Genomic DNA, 15,239 nt, shown 5'->3' on the forward strand with positions numbered 1-15,239 from the left:
AAGAAAAAAATACACCTGGTGTAACCCACTGCATGATCGTTACACTGATGTGGGAACCCGTTGCAGAATTAGGGATAAATCTGCCGAACTTTGGATATTTTTTTATCTCTAATTCATAACATCCCCTTTGTTTGCTAACGACTAGGTCGGTATGCTGGGACGTGTTTAATTCCAGCAAACATTTGTAGTTTGTACCACTTATTTTACGCAGGATAAATTCCGTATGTTATAATACTTACATAATAGACATACTAATAAATGTTATATTATTTTCATATCTACCTCCTCGTCTTATGTTAAGTGATAGTAAACCCCTTCGAACCTAGGTTGCTCAATCAAGACACGATATTGCCAACCGTTCTATAATGGGCTTTGTGTTAGAGTACGCATAACAAGTATACCTATACTATTTGTTCTGTATTTATCTATGCTACCCCTTGTGGTGTGATGCTCAATTTCTATAAAGGTCCAAATGTATTTTTTACGTGAAATTTACTGTGTTCTCATTTTGTTTTGACCTTTGACTAAAATCGTAAGTTCTATCAGAAGTTAAAGGTAAGGCTTTGCATTTTATTCATAAATAGTTGTGCCAATCTAAAAGTTCACATGTATTAATGTCCCCCAAACAAACAAAGTTTGGGGACATATTGTTTTTGCTTCGTTTCTTATAAAAAAAAAAAATCCCCACTTTCTTCCGCCAACGTGGTTTCCGACATTTTTTTCGACAACCGTAGGGCGGAATTCAACGAAACTTTACATGAGTGTTCATGTATGACAGGCTGTGTGCATGTTTTTTTTCGTTTTTCGATCGGTCATCCGACTGGTTAGCCGGACGGCGGCCTCTGATTGGTCGAAATTTAGACATCGTCCGATGTTTATGAAATTTGGTATATAGGTGAAGTATGTCATTACCAAAGCAACTACTGGTTTGTTTTGTGATTAAACGAAATGGCCGCCATTTCCTGACCTCTGTTTGGTCGAATATAAATATTGTCGGATTTCGATAAAATTTGGTATGTAGGTGAATCATNTCATGGGACAACGATCACTCGGCCCCCGTTTCCTGTCCTATGATTGGTCGAAATTTAAATATTGTCGGATTTCGATAAAATTTGGTATGTAGGTGAATCATGGGACAATGATCACTTCCGTAAGTTAGGTTTCACATTTCAACAAAATGGCCCCCATTTCCGTCCTCTGATTGTTCGAAATTTAAATATTGTCCAATTATGATCAAATTTAGTATGTAGGTGTGTTATAGGACAATGATCACTTCCGTAGCTTAGATTTCACATTTCAACAAAATGATCGCCGTTGTTTACCTTTGATTGGTCAAAATTTAAATACTGTCCGATTTGGATGAAATGTGCTGCATAGGTGTAGTNGAATTATGATCAAATTTAGTATGTAGGTGTGTTATAGGACAATGATCACTTCCGTAGCTTAGATTTCACATTTGAACAAAATGATCGCCGTTGTTTACCTTTGATTGGTCAACATTTTAAATACTGTCCGATTTGGATGAAATGTGCTGCATAGGTGTAGTATGGCACTAAAATTACAACTGCGGTGTTTGTTTTGTGATGAAACAAACAAACACCGCAGCTGTATATGTTTTGTGATTAAACAAAATGGCCGCCATTCCTGACCTCTGATTGGTCCAAATTTAAATATTGGCTGATTTCGATCAAATTTGGTATGTACAGGGGTGTCAGCGTTTCAGTTGACAGATTTTGCGTTTTCNTTGTATATGTTTTGTGATTAAACAAAATGGCCGCCATTCCTGACCTCTGATTGGTCCAAATTTAAATATTGGCTGATTTCGATCAAATTTGGTATGTAGTTGAATCATGGGACAACGATCACTCAGCCCCCGTTTCCTGTCCTATGATTGGTCGAAATTTAAATTTTGTCCAATTTTGATCATATTTAGTATGTAGGTGTATCATAGGACGATGATAACTTCCGTAGCTTAGATTTTACATTTCAACAAAAAGGCCGCCTTTTTTTCCCCCTCTGATTGGTCAAAATTTAAATACTGTCCGATTTGGATGAAATTTTGTGGATAGGTGTACATGTAGTATGGCACTACAAACACAACTGTGGTATTTGTTTTGTGATCAAACAAAATGGCTGCCAATTCCTTGGCTCTGATTGGTCGAACTTTAGATATTGTTCAATTTAAAAAAACCAATGGTATATAGGGATATAAGGGGACTGCGAATAAAATCGCAGATGTAACCATACAACCACACGGATGCTTCTGATTGGTCAATATTTAGATATTGTTCGATTTTTATGACAATTGGTTTATAGGCATAAATTGTGCGATGTCACTCAAATTTAGTAAGTATATTGTAAGTGTATTTTGGGATTGCGAACCTTTTCTGATGCATCCTTGCGACTATGGGGGCAGTTTGGGGGATATATGTAATAGTCACCCATTACAATTAGTACTTGTTACCGAGTAGAAACAGAACAGATTGATACATGGGATCATATTTACTCTAGTCAGATTGTTTTCTTGATATAAACCAGAGCCATGTGTAATACAACATTTTTACGTCGCTAGGGTTAAACCTAGTGTTTGACTGGACTCTCCAATTAACTTGGTTAAGCCGATATGGTCCCTCTGCTTGGTTATATAAAGGTTTTGTATGTAATTGACTTCTGAGACTAGCTGATGTAGCTCTAGCGATAAACAGTTAATGCTTGTTCAGCGAGATAATTGATTTCTTAAAACAATGAATACACAATACATAATTATTGGTCAACATTAATTTGTGTGTGAAAACTTTCTATCATCTTCAAACAACCTATACGACTTGCTGTTGGTTCGAGCGGTTTGCTTTGGTTTTATTTTGTTTAACGTCCTACAGCTAAGGTCATTTTAGGACATGCCTCATGCGTGTTGTGCACGCATGCATTGTACACATTGAGACACGGCCTTAAAGACGTTGAACCATATAAAACTCAACCAAACCATTGAAGTCCTGGATTGTTCATTCTCGTTACCTTGGGTACCACAAATGAATCCTAACGACGAAATTGCGATATGGAGCTGCACAATGTATGTTTTTCGTTTGTTGCCTCTAAAAACACAAGCCATTCGGATTAATATGTCTCGCCTGTGGCCCACTTTGAACATCAATGCACATGTCAAGTTTGGTTGGTCTAGCACTTATAGTTTCAGAGAAACTAACTTAAACGCAAAAACTTAATAGAAATAATGCCACAAATAATTCAAACAAACAAACAAAATATTAGAACACGAAAGAGAGAGAGAGATGTTAAGTATGAGGTATAGTAACGTTGAACCAGCTTCGGTTATATACTTTGGAGAATGAACACACAGACAAATAATTCAAATTTGATAATTTATTCATAACAAAACAAACAATTAACACTAATAATTTCATTAGGTACTAACTTTATCAAAGCCTTTTTTTGTATACAATCACAGATACACACTGCCGTTACATATCATATCATGAACAGCATGATGCAATAAATATTCGGACTAAATGGCGGCATGTTTTCATTACGACACATGTTTGTGTATAAATGATGTGCTATATAAAGATGTCGGTGTTTTAAGAAGTTAATATTGGCTGCGTATGTCACATGACAGTTGAAATGTCTCGTGATTTTGTTGTTGTCTGCTTTATTTACAAATTTTGAAAACTAAAATTTGGACGGGTCGAAAACGTAGCGTGTTGAGCTCCGAGGTAAAAGAAAAAGCTCAGAAATTACTAGAAGAGGATGACTAGACTAGGACATACTATACGATATGTGTCAGAACTACTTGGTATACCAAAATCAACAATCGAGAGTCTGAAAAAACGAATTGAACAGCGAGGTTATTGAGAAAACATTATACGAAGTGGTCGGAAGTGAGCGGTGATAGCTCGGGACTACAGAAGGTTAGAGCGACTGGTTCAATGTAACAGAATGGATAGTTTGGGTAAAATTACAAACAAATTTAATGAAAACAGATTAAGACGATAGCTAAACGTACCTTACAGTTCCATCTACACAAACATGGCTACACCAGACGAGTGGCAAAAAAGAAACTAGTAGTAAGGGAGATAAATCGCAAAAAACGTTTGTCATGGTTCCCTGAGCAAAGAAGACCGACTATAAATAATTTCTGGAAAAATTGATACCCTCGGAAATAATTTCTGGAAAAATTGATACTCTCGGAAGAGTAAAAAAATAATGATAAGACACAATATCTGTGGGTATGTTTGGCGCAAAAATGGCGAAGGATGGATGGCTGATTTAGTGGCGCCACGTCGTTGTAAATTATGTTACAAAGTAATGTTCTAGAGATGCATAGCACGGCACGGAGTTGGTGCCAGGATATTGTTTATGACAATCTGGCCAGATTTTGTTCGTCATTTTCTTTCTGGACTTAATATATTTCAGGAGGAAATTTAGACCGTGCACGTTCTAACAGTGAATGTATTCATAGAAACGGTATTAAGACAATGAGCTGGCCATCCCAGACCCCGGAATTTAATATATAAACAAAAATATGTGGTAACTAGTCAAGAGAAAGCTACAATAACGTGTTGAAATGATCGCTAGAAGAGAAGATTTGTTTCTTGAAATCAGGAACATCTGGGTAGAGATCACTCATGTTAAATTCCTGTACTGATCTATTCCGCGAACATCATTGAGTTCCATTCGACTGAAATGACATCTTACTTAGTAATTTGTATTTATTTGATTTGATTTCTGACCTACTTGCCGTAACGAAAGCAAACACGCCGCCATCTTTTCGGAATAGATATTGCATACTATTTTAGATTGTAGTTTTGTAGAAAAGCTACATTCGTCAGGTACATGTATGTATAGTGTTGGGTAGAAACAACACATTCGAATCGAAGTAATATTTCTGTAAGGTTCCGTTTTAGTTTGAGCCAATATCTTCTATCTGGGAGTGCGTTTAATCCGCATTGTGTCATTTCTTTGAAAGGATATGGCTGCTTTTTATATTTGGCAAATTACTATTGAAATGGACTAGTCTTGCTATACATTTAATTCCTATACTAAGTATTACTCAAGTATTACACATGTACGTAAGTGTTTAAGATTATCTTTTTTGGCTACAATTTAGATTCATATTATATTGAAAAACATAACAGAAAGCATGTTGAAATTATGTCCAGTTTAGATAGCTGGACTGTGGTGTATAAATAGTGGATTATATATTGTTTTGTAAGTTAACGATGCTGGTTGGTCTTACTTTAATAATACTATTATAAATAAGGCACGGACTCATTTTAATGTGAGCCACTATCATAGTCTCTTTCTGAATAATTAACATTTATGCGTAAGTTCCGATTTAACAATCAATGCTGCGAATAAACGTGTGCCTCGATTTCAACTTCCGTCATTACCGGTTCCCGGGCACTACACCTCTTCCAAACGTCTGGTCGAGCTTTCTGATCAAGTAAATTGCTTTCGTTTTGATTGACCGCGGAACTGGGGTGCGCTGGTTCATGTAAAACTTGATTTTCTTGTAGTGGCCCTCATGCATGACAAATTCGTACGTTTCCCGCTCAAGCTTCTGAATAGTGGAGTCAAGTTCTGTCTCCATCTGCTTCCAATATAAAGCTGCAAAATCCAGCAATAAACAATGAGTTACGTTAAGTCAGGTAAAAAACAACAACTTATTACCAAAATGATAAGAAAAGGGCAAATATGTTAAGTTTGTCATGAACAACTGATATATTTACAGGGAAAGCGGTACAGTGCACAATATGTACAGTTACACAAGTAAGCATACAAAAAATACAAAGGTGTATTTAAAACTGTAGTTCAAACTTAAAATCGATGGAATTATTATTATCTTTAAGTGCTTATTAGAAACAAGGACAACATTTATACGGGGACACTTGACAAAGCTCAATAATATTTAGATCATGTGTTTCAGGAGGATCAGCATATTATCGTTTTACTCCGCCTTGCTTTTGAAACAGTTAATGATCCCCAACCCTTCGCCAGACATATAGTTGATACGCATAAAGAAATAAATATAGTTATGGTATGACAATTTACCGATGGGTTTGGCCCCACCCCTGGGAACTTCATCCCTGAACCATTACTTTTAAAAGGATGAGATCCCCACCCAGTAACCATATATTCCATTGCTTTTCTCAAAAGACGAACACAATCATGATATAAGTATTGACCCTTGGGTCTAGTCCCGCCCCTACCGACTTAATTTCTCGGTAATAACTTTGCAGCGGTTTATATACCCACCCCATTATCATATATACATTTGATAGGCAAAATTAATTTGCTGTTCCTATTGCACTACATTGGATATTTTTCGTTTCCTACCTTTCCTGTTTAGGACGGTGTTTCCCTAGGCACCCGTTCCCATATGACCGTGGCTGTTGCGAGGACGTTAAAACCCAAACAAACACACACATTCACTCCTAGGGACTTACTTCTAGGGTCATATCAATGAAACGGTTGAGATCCATTCCTCATAACAGCATATACCATAACTGGGCATCAAGAGACCAGCATAATCATGGTATTATTAGTATTGACTCTTTGGTATGGCCCAACCCCTGACCCAAGGGCCTTGCTATCTGGGTCATAACTCTGAAATGGGCTAAACATTCAGGTGAATGTGGGGCTCTTGTTCCACATGTGTTCTGGAAACGTTTGCCATGGAACTTAAACAATGATATTGTAACCCGGAAGTCAAACATTATTAACAGTGAAGGCCATTTAAGGTGCCTCCATGTGTGTAATGAATGCCTTTTGTGTAGATACGGAGGCGTTCTTTCGGTTCCGTTTGAGGTATGGAAGAACAATGTATATAAAATCGAACATGTTCTGATAGAAGAAAACTTGTTCAGAAAAGGAGGTTCAATATTGATCAAATATTGGATCTATTAAATTTTAACATAAGCATAGAAAATATTGTTATATTTTTTATATATTTTCTATCTGATGATATTCTGATCCTACTATAAATATGTCAAACAAAATATTTTTTAAAGTTATTGTGAAAGCTGTGGATTCATTCAACAAGATGGCCTGTAACGCTCACCTGGATAATAAAGCAACCATGGGAAATTATTCTTAGTACAAAACCCCTCCAAAGGTACAGAAAAAGAAGAATTGTAATCAGTTGGTGCGATGTTTTTTGTTTTGTTTTATATTTTGCATGTTACAGAGCTGCTGATTTATACTCACCTAGCACGACCTTATTGTAGCGCGGGTCCTGTTCTCCTGACGGAGATGGTCTAAGCCAACCCATGGCGTCTTTCTCATGGCGGGACAGATACGTCGCTGGTGATGTGACGCTATATTTCTTAGCGATGTGGTCGAGTGTGATTTGGACAACACGATCTTGTATTTTTTTCGTTCTGTCTCGAATTACCGGATCTTTACAACTGTATGCCGTCTTCAGAGATCTGTCGCACCGCCCGTTCACTATATCAAACACACCGTTTTCTGAAGCGAAGCTCTCCTCTATGCTATCGAGATCTTGTTGGATAGACTCCTTTTTCAGTCGATTTACAAGGGGAGAAAACTTCTCAACATCTTTCATGTGAACCCTCTGGATAGCCATTTTTACATCTTCATCTTCTAAATCTTTAAATTTGAGATGGGGTGGATATTTTGAGTCGATTTTTTTCAAAATACGACCTATTTTTTCCTCAACCCTTGTCCTTCTCTGCACTTTCATCGTCTCATCGACAGTGATAAGAATTTCTTCTTCCACGCGCTTGTTGAAAGTTTCTACTAACCCGCGTTCTTCTATGTGTCTGAAATAATAAGAACAGCAATTTTTTGTACAAAGGGAATTTATATCAGAAATGTACGAGAAAAAAATATATACGCGATCACTCCTTGTATCCACTTAGAATTGATTGAGTTTCATCGTATCGATTAATTTGGTAACGGTAATGTTTATGTTGGCCATGAACTTAATTTGAGGGTTCAATGTGCGTTATAGACAACAAAAGTCATTTAAGGACCTGTCACAATATATGCAATATACGTGCATGTTTGTATTTCTTTCTAAAATAATGTTATTAATTTGTTTTTTGACCGAAGTACAAGTTACCTTTTCATTGTGTTGTACACTTCCGGTACAATGGCTGTGACGTCACCGGCGGCATACTCAACCATGTCATCAGATAATGGACGTCTTGCCCAGAGATCGCCAATCTCTTTTACCCACATATCCTATTAACAAGAAACATGTACAATAAAAAATACACTCTTTTTTACATTTTTACCAGTGAAATATCAGAAATTAGCAACAAATACGAAATGCTTTATCATAACATTAGATGTTTTAAGGTCTAGATATCGATTATACAGACTGTTCAGAGCGCTTTTTTGCTCTCTGTCTAAACAACTTTCTCCTTCCTAATGTCTCCCTTGACAATTCCTCACTTTGGCCTATAGTTGAGCGTTGCCCCTGTGAGGAAAGCTTTGTGTTCCGTTCCCTGGCCGAGACATTACAAAGTCTGTAACAATGGTAGTTTCTACTACTGTTAAACGCTAAGCAATTTATGAGTGGGACAACTGGTTCGCCTGTTGTCAGTATAATGTGACCGGATGGGGTGTCCTGCAGTGTGTCTTCGGTAGTATGTTTCAGTGACATCGCACTATAAAGTCGGCATCAGTTCCGCGCTATCACAAGGTGACAAACACGAACATATCGCAGCCTTCCAACACACACACGCATACACAACACGCATGCATCTTGCACGCAGGGCAGGCCGTCCTTAAATGACCATAGCTGTTGATAAGACGTTAAACAAGTTCAAGCCTGATATTTGGTATAACCGATTTTTTTTGGCAGCTGTGCTCAAAGGAAAGTTTCAGAAATACCTATTAATTGTTACACGCGAAAGCCACGATCTAACTCAAATAAATCCTAACGGTGAAAAGCCCATCAAATTGTAAGCCTACAATTTTTAGTTTAAAAAAAAAGCCTTTCTTGCGGATCCATAGTCCAATTTAGATCTGACAAGTGCTTTATAGAGTCATTGCAGTACCTTCCTATCAGCTTCACAGTCGGTATGGGAAGCGACCTTTAAAATGTTAAATGCTTTCATGCATTTTGCTTTAAGATATCTTATGTGAGGAAGGAACAACAACTTTCTATCGAATAGGACGCCTAGGAATTTGGTTTGTTCGACTACAGTAGTGGGTTTGCCATCAAGGGTGAGATTGAGGTAGTCATAGATTTTATGTAATTGACAAAATGCATACACAACGATTTTGATTTTGAGAATTTAAAACCGTTTCAGCCCAGATTTGAAGTTTATTTAAATATTGTTGCAGTTGTCTTTCAATAACATTCATATGGTTTGACCGGTAGCATATATGAAAGTCATCCATGTAAAGAGAGCCCTCTATAGACGGATACAACGTTTTGACAATATTACTTATTTTGAGAACAAAAAGTGTTACAGAAAGAACGCTGCCCTGCGGCACGCCCATTTCCTGCTCAGGGAGGTCATAAATTGTCTTTCCGTTCCGATTATGAAATACCCTGTCTGATTTAAACACAAAATTGGGTAAATAACCTGTAATATCTGTTTCGTGCAGATCTTTTATGATTCCGTATTTCCATCTTTAAGAGAAGAGATTAAACCTCGAAAATATGTCATTAACTGTCATTTAAGTTATGTCTTTGGGATTTGTATGCATTGATTTATCAATCACCACATCTAACACGTAGTTAGTGGCTCAAATATCACCATACGCGGTTCCTTACCTTAATTGCATCCTTTTGATCTGCGACTTTGGCAACCGACGAATACTTCTTGCAAAGATCTTCGAGTTTCAGCATAGAAGCAAGTTCTCTTCCCTCGCCCTCCTGTATAACCAGGTGTGCTACCTGCGGTTTAAAGGTACAATTTAGATAAATGCATGAAAGTTAGCAAGAGGTCGAGGTAAACTTTTGAAGTAAACACACATATATATACATAGGATCTTGAATGAGTTAGCATATACTTTTTTCTTTTATGGACGTTCATATGAAATGGACAACAATGTATTGAGTTTTGCATCATATGATCACGATTTTGTACGAATAATACGAAACACTCAATCTTGAAAGCAATAGTTCTACTATCATCCCTATACTTCTACCTTTCATCATGAAATATAGTTGTACAATCAACTAGGGTTCATATCATCATAGATGTAAGAATATGGATATGAATCACTTAGCAACAAAATAACTCTGTAAAAACAAATAAAGACGGTGTGACATCAAACGGCATTTTCTTAAATCACACTGTTATGTTTACCAAAATACAAAGCGCTGGTTGGAATGCACATATTAGTTCAGGAAAAAATATTCATAATCTACGATGATAACAATTTCTTTCTTTTCACTTGACAGAAAAGCTGTTTTTTGCTAAATTGTAATTGTGTCTAATCGTAGTAGAACATGTGTGTTACCTGTGTGTCAAACACGTTCCGAAGTCGGATGTTAAATTGGTAGTAGAGTGCAGCACTGTCACCAGAACAGGAATGGATCACCTATAAATAAGAAAACATTGATAAATGTATTCGAAACAGTGGTTACTTTAACGTTAAACAATGTGTTTTATAAGTATTGGCTACCATTAAACACGATAGGTCACACCTATACTAAAAGGTAATCGTACCTTGTCGTGATGTCATATTACATATTTCCAGTTGTCATATCACAACTGGACTGGAACACCAAGAATGCTACATGAACCACGTTAAAACAACCATAAATATAAAACAGAATAGTTTTGTTGTTTTGCATCTAAGTATACAGATTGAAAAGAAATATTTTTAAACACGATAAACGGCATGTGATTTTAAGTCTGACACACATGTTTACAAAATGTACCTATGATATTGCTAAAAACATATGAGACGAATGGATATCGAAGAAATTAATAACCGTACAAACAATCAATTAGATATACCTTTTACTATTTACATGTACAAAGTGAAAACCGTGTCGATTGTTCAACGGGAGATAGCTCGCAAAGTGTATTACACGTTTCTATATGTGTATGTCGACACCTACTCAAATATCGAGTGGAATATCATACAAATATGTATATAAAGTATTATTGTTGTGCCATCTACATAGTATGTAATCGTTTAAAGTAAAAAGTATAAGATATTGTGACATATGTCATTTTCATCTATAACGACCGGAGTAAAAATAAGAGGCGTGTTCCCGGTGCCATTTTTAGATACGAGTACCAAATTATACGATCACAGTCCGGTTCGGTTCGAATCTAAACCAAGCTATAATATTTTTTTTATAAATGTTCGAGTCAAAAAATTAAATGAATCGCAAAACAATCTTACGCGTCTCCATCCTGTCGTACTAGCTTTTTACCTCAAATCCGTTTGTATTATATTAACTGATCCACTGGCAAATGGAATAAAGCAACTATTCCGGTGACGCCACCTAGGGAGTCACATAAAAATACGAGTTTTCCTACCTAATCTCAGTTTGATCTTAAACGACTCTCCTGAAAAATGGGTGTAAATGGTATAAATAACATAAAAAACACATATTATACCTTCTTGATTTTTGTTGAAGTCAGTATGTCCTGTAGCTTCCCTTGGATGAAGAGATCTTTGTTGGTATGGATGTCAAACAAGTAGACGACGTGATCGAGCGTTCCAACCTGCAGCAGTGTCAGGGGACCATCCTTACCCAACTGCACTCCCTCAGCGTCAACTGCGATGACGTCACATTTCTCGAGCTCCCTGACGACGTCACGACACCTGCTTACGTCAGTTATGACCTCTACCTTTTTACTTTCAGACATCTTTCGTACGATTCAGAATTTGAATCTAGGTTAAAGTAAAAATAAAACAAATACATATATATCTTCCACAGAAGGAGATAAAATGTAATGGAAATCCGAAGAGATTTTGTATTGTCAATGCCACTGTTCTGAATTTGAGGAGGCGGAATTACATGGAATTAACATGAAGTTACATGAAAAGTATCGTCAATGAAGAAAATGCCTAGTCTAAAAACGATTGTCCTACTCCATTTATACTCTTTCAATGATTTCTATGTTAAATATTCTTTAGTTAAAATTCTGTCCTCGTTTCGTCGCTAGCCCGGATTTTAAACTTTATTTCAAAATTGTGAACTGTTGTTTTTTTGTAAGATTAACGTGGCAAAATAACTAGATTTAATGCACAGACAACCGCCGGGACGAGGTTGTCCTTGCTAGTGTCCGGATGGGTCTTTCATATATTACTAATTCATATTAGTATTTGAATAGCATGTCGCGAACCATTTACAGTAAAACACACGTTATTAATTTTTATTGGTTTTCAGCCAACAAGAACATTTTACACTAATATAATAGATCTCGAATCTCTTATCAAAACAGTATAATCTCTAACCTATTAACCTTACAACTATAGCCACACATACGTTTAGCATGATCTTCATCTAGTTATACTTCTTTCAAGTGTTATACGTTTTGTTTATATAAAAGTTACCAGATAATCGGTGAATTGCATCCTAGATACAGAGAAAGGCGCCGTGATTAATAGAATATCTCACCCCCTAGGGGGGGGGGGGGGGGGGGGGGGGGGTTTTTTTTTTTTNCCAAAACGAGGTTTGATATTCCCCTATCTTACCTACAAAGGGTTGAATGATTCGGTTTTTTTCTTATCCAGTTTTTCCAATGTGTATCATATACACAATGAATTGATAACGTTACATGCTAAATTCAGGGTTGACGTGACGTCATTGTATTGTTAAAGTGACGTCATAGCATTGTTATGAATAGGGGAATCTCCCTGTCTCAACCCTACGGTGAGACAAGGAAATCTCACACCGGATAAAGTGCGAATACACCTGATTAGTCATTTATACATTACCCGTTGTGTTCTATTAAAACGTGAAGGCCAGCCTCAATACATAGCGTGACAGGAACCATTACAGCAAATCACTTGTTATTAGATTGTGTCGACCTTCAGTCAACTCGAGAACATTTCTATAATAACGTTACATGTCGTAATAAAACAATCGAAAAAATGTTTGACTTTAGAGTTTAGGCTATCTGAAAGTTGTTGGCCTTTTTGATAAAATATGAGTCATCACTTTTAATATTTAAATTGATGTTGTCTTTTACCTTTAGTTTGTTTTGTTTTTATTTTGCATTTGAATTTTGTCGACCATTTGTTGGCCCTTGCGACTTACTTATCCTGTCTTGATGGGCCGTTACTCATGTAATTATAATAAAAGTAGTTATATTGCTCTAGATTATCTTGTTGCAGATTACATTATCTAGTTCTAGGTATAAGGCGATATGACTTTTAGTGTTTGTTTTCTAATCTATATACCTGAATCATAAAGCAGTATCGATTTCCAGTTGATAACTTGTTTCCGTGAATTTGATGTTTCTATTTCGTTCACTGATTTCAAATAAGAAAAAATATTTTTTGTTTATATATCACTCTTGTTTCAGATAACATTAACTAGGTATGAGGCGTTATCACTTTTAGTGTTTGTTTTTCTAATTTATATACATGAATCTTAAAGCAGTATCGATTTCCAGTTGATGACTTGTTTCCGTGAATTTGATGTTTCTACTTCGTTCACTGGTTTCAAATAAGAAAATTATTTTTTGTTTATATATCACTCTTGTTTCAGATTACATTATCTAGGTATGAGGCGATATCACTTTTAGTGTTTGTTTTTCTAATCTATATACATGAATCATAAAGCAGTATCGATTTCCAGTTGATGACTTGTTTCCGTGAATTTGATGTTTCTATTTCGTTCTCTGGTTTCAAATAAGAAAATTATTTTTTGTTTATATATCACTCTTGTTTCAGATTACATTATCTAGTTATAGATAAGAGGCGAAGTTTATATATCTGCGTCATATATCATGGTCTATTTCAAGTTTTATAATACATGTTTCATGTTAGTCTTATTTATTTATACCAGGCAAGATTATATATTCCAGTGTACAGACTTGTTTTAGGTGATTCATTTTTTTCTATATGTTAACTCCTGTTTTTATGTACGGATATGTAGGAATATATGTATTTTTTAAATTTTCAGGTAAATTTTTAAATTTCGTTTATATGCGTATTTTGGGTAAATTTTTAAATTCTAATACATATCCTAGTTTCAGGTGAGAATACATTTTTCTGGAATACCATTTTTTGATTATTTAACATATTTCGTTAAAAACGCAGAAGCATAGCGGCTGCAGTCGATTGATTCTTAAACGCTTTATCACTAAGGTCCCTATTTCAGTGAATAAAGTCAGACTGAAACAAATGGGTGAAAATGTTATATTTGAGCTTGTGTGTTATAGACAACAGTTTAAAATTGGTTACTCATGTAGTTAAAACATTTGTATTGATTGATAGATAGATTGATAGGGTCCTTTTGACAACTAAGGTCAGTGATTGTATGTTTTGTATGCGTGTATTTGTAAAAGTCTATTGTAATTGGGTCTTTTCAATAGGTTATCTATAGTACAATGTCGTGTATCAGCTATTTTATCAACACCTGTATATGTTATCCCGTTTTTGTTACAGAAATACGGTATGCCTCGATTTATCAGATATACTATGTATAACAATAATTTGCTGTATAAGAACACACCCGTAACAACACAAATGAACAGATGTGAACGTATAATAGAAACTGTGTGTGAATAGGTATAGTACACCATATGTAGGTCATGGATATAAATAGACTCGGTTGTTTTTTTGCATGACTTCACCGCGTGGTAGCGGAGTGTGTACTGCGAGCTGTATACACCCTGTGTAAATCATGGTTGTTTATGCTATATATTCGATTCGGTAACGTCTCGATCAGTCCTCCTGGAAGTTCGTTAATTACTATAACAGTTTTAAGTATTAATTGATATTTAATCACACACGAATATTGCAATAATTGATGTATCAGAGACCTTTATTACCGATTATGTGTTACGACTATTTTAAATGACAAATGTACAATGTAAATGAAATTATTTTATCTTACAGTACTCACGTGAAGCAGGTGGAATAGACTTTAACCAAGGAGGAAGGTTCATTCAATGTGTACCCAGTGAAGTTAAATCCTTCCTTTATCAACATGCTATATATGATATATTGACAGCGTACTGATTGCACAACAAACACACATCAGCTACTTTATATAGAAACGAAAGTAGACTTGAAGCTTCCAGGTAATTATACAGATAAAAGGAGTA

The 15,239-nt window shown here is 35.8% G+C and overlaps 1 protein-coding gene across 1 annotated transcript; it reads right to left on the minus strand.

Annotated features, from left to right (window-relative positions):
* Positions 1–3,363: 3,363 nt before the first annotated feature.
* LOC110451281 (protein RRP6-like 1) lies at positions 3,364–15,186 on the minus strand. The gene is made up of 7 exons (XM_021499203.1): positions 15,038–15,186; positions 11,574–11,850; positions 10,459–10,539; positions 9,767–9,889; positions 8,099–8,220; positions 7,222–7,796; positions 3,364–5,622 (listed from the first exon to the last, which is right to left on the minus strand). The coding sequence occupies exons 2-7, from the start codon at positions 11,823–11,825 to the stop codon at positions 5,402–5,404; spliced, it is 1,374 nt and encodes a 457-aa protein (XP_021354878.1). The 5' UTR covers positions 11,826–11,850; positions 15,038–15,186; the 3' UTR covers positions 3,364–5,401.
* Positions 15,187–15,239: the final 53 nt, after the last annotated feature.

Source organism: Mizuhopecten yessoensis, unplaced genomic scaffold (genome assembly GCF_002113885.1).
Source record: "Mizuhopecten yessoensis strain PY_sf001 unplaced genomic scaffold, ASM211388v2 scaffold5913, whole genome shotgun sequence".
In the NCBI taxonomy this organism is placed as follows: Eukaryota; Metazoa; Mollusca; class Bivalvia; order Pectinida; family Pectinidae; genus Mizuhopecten; species Mizuhopecten yessoensis.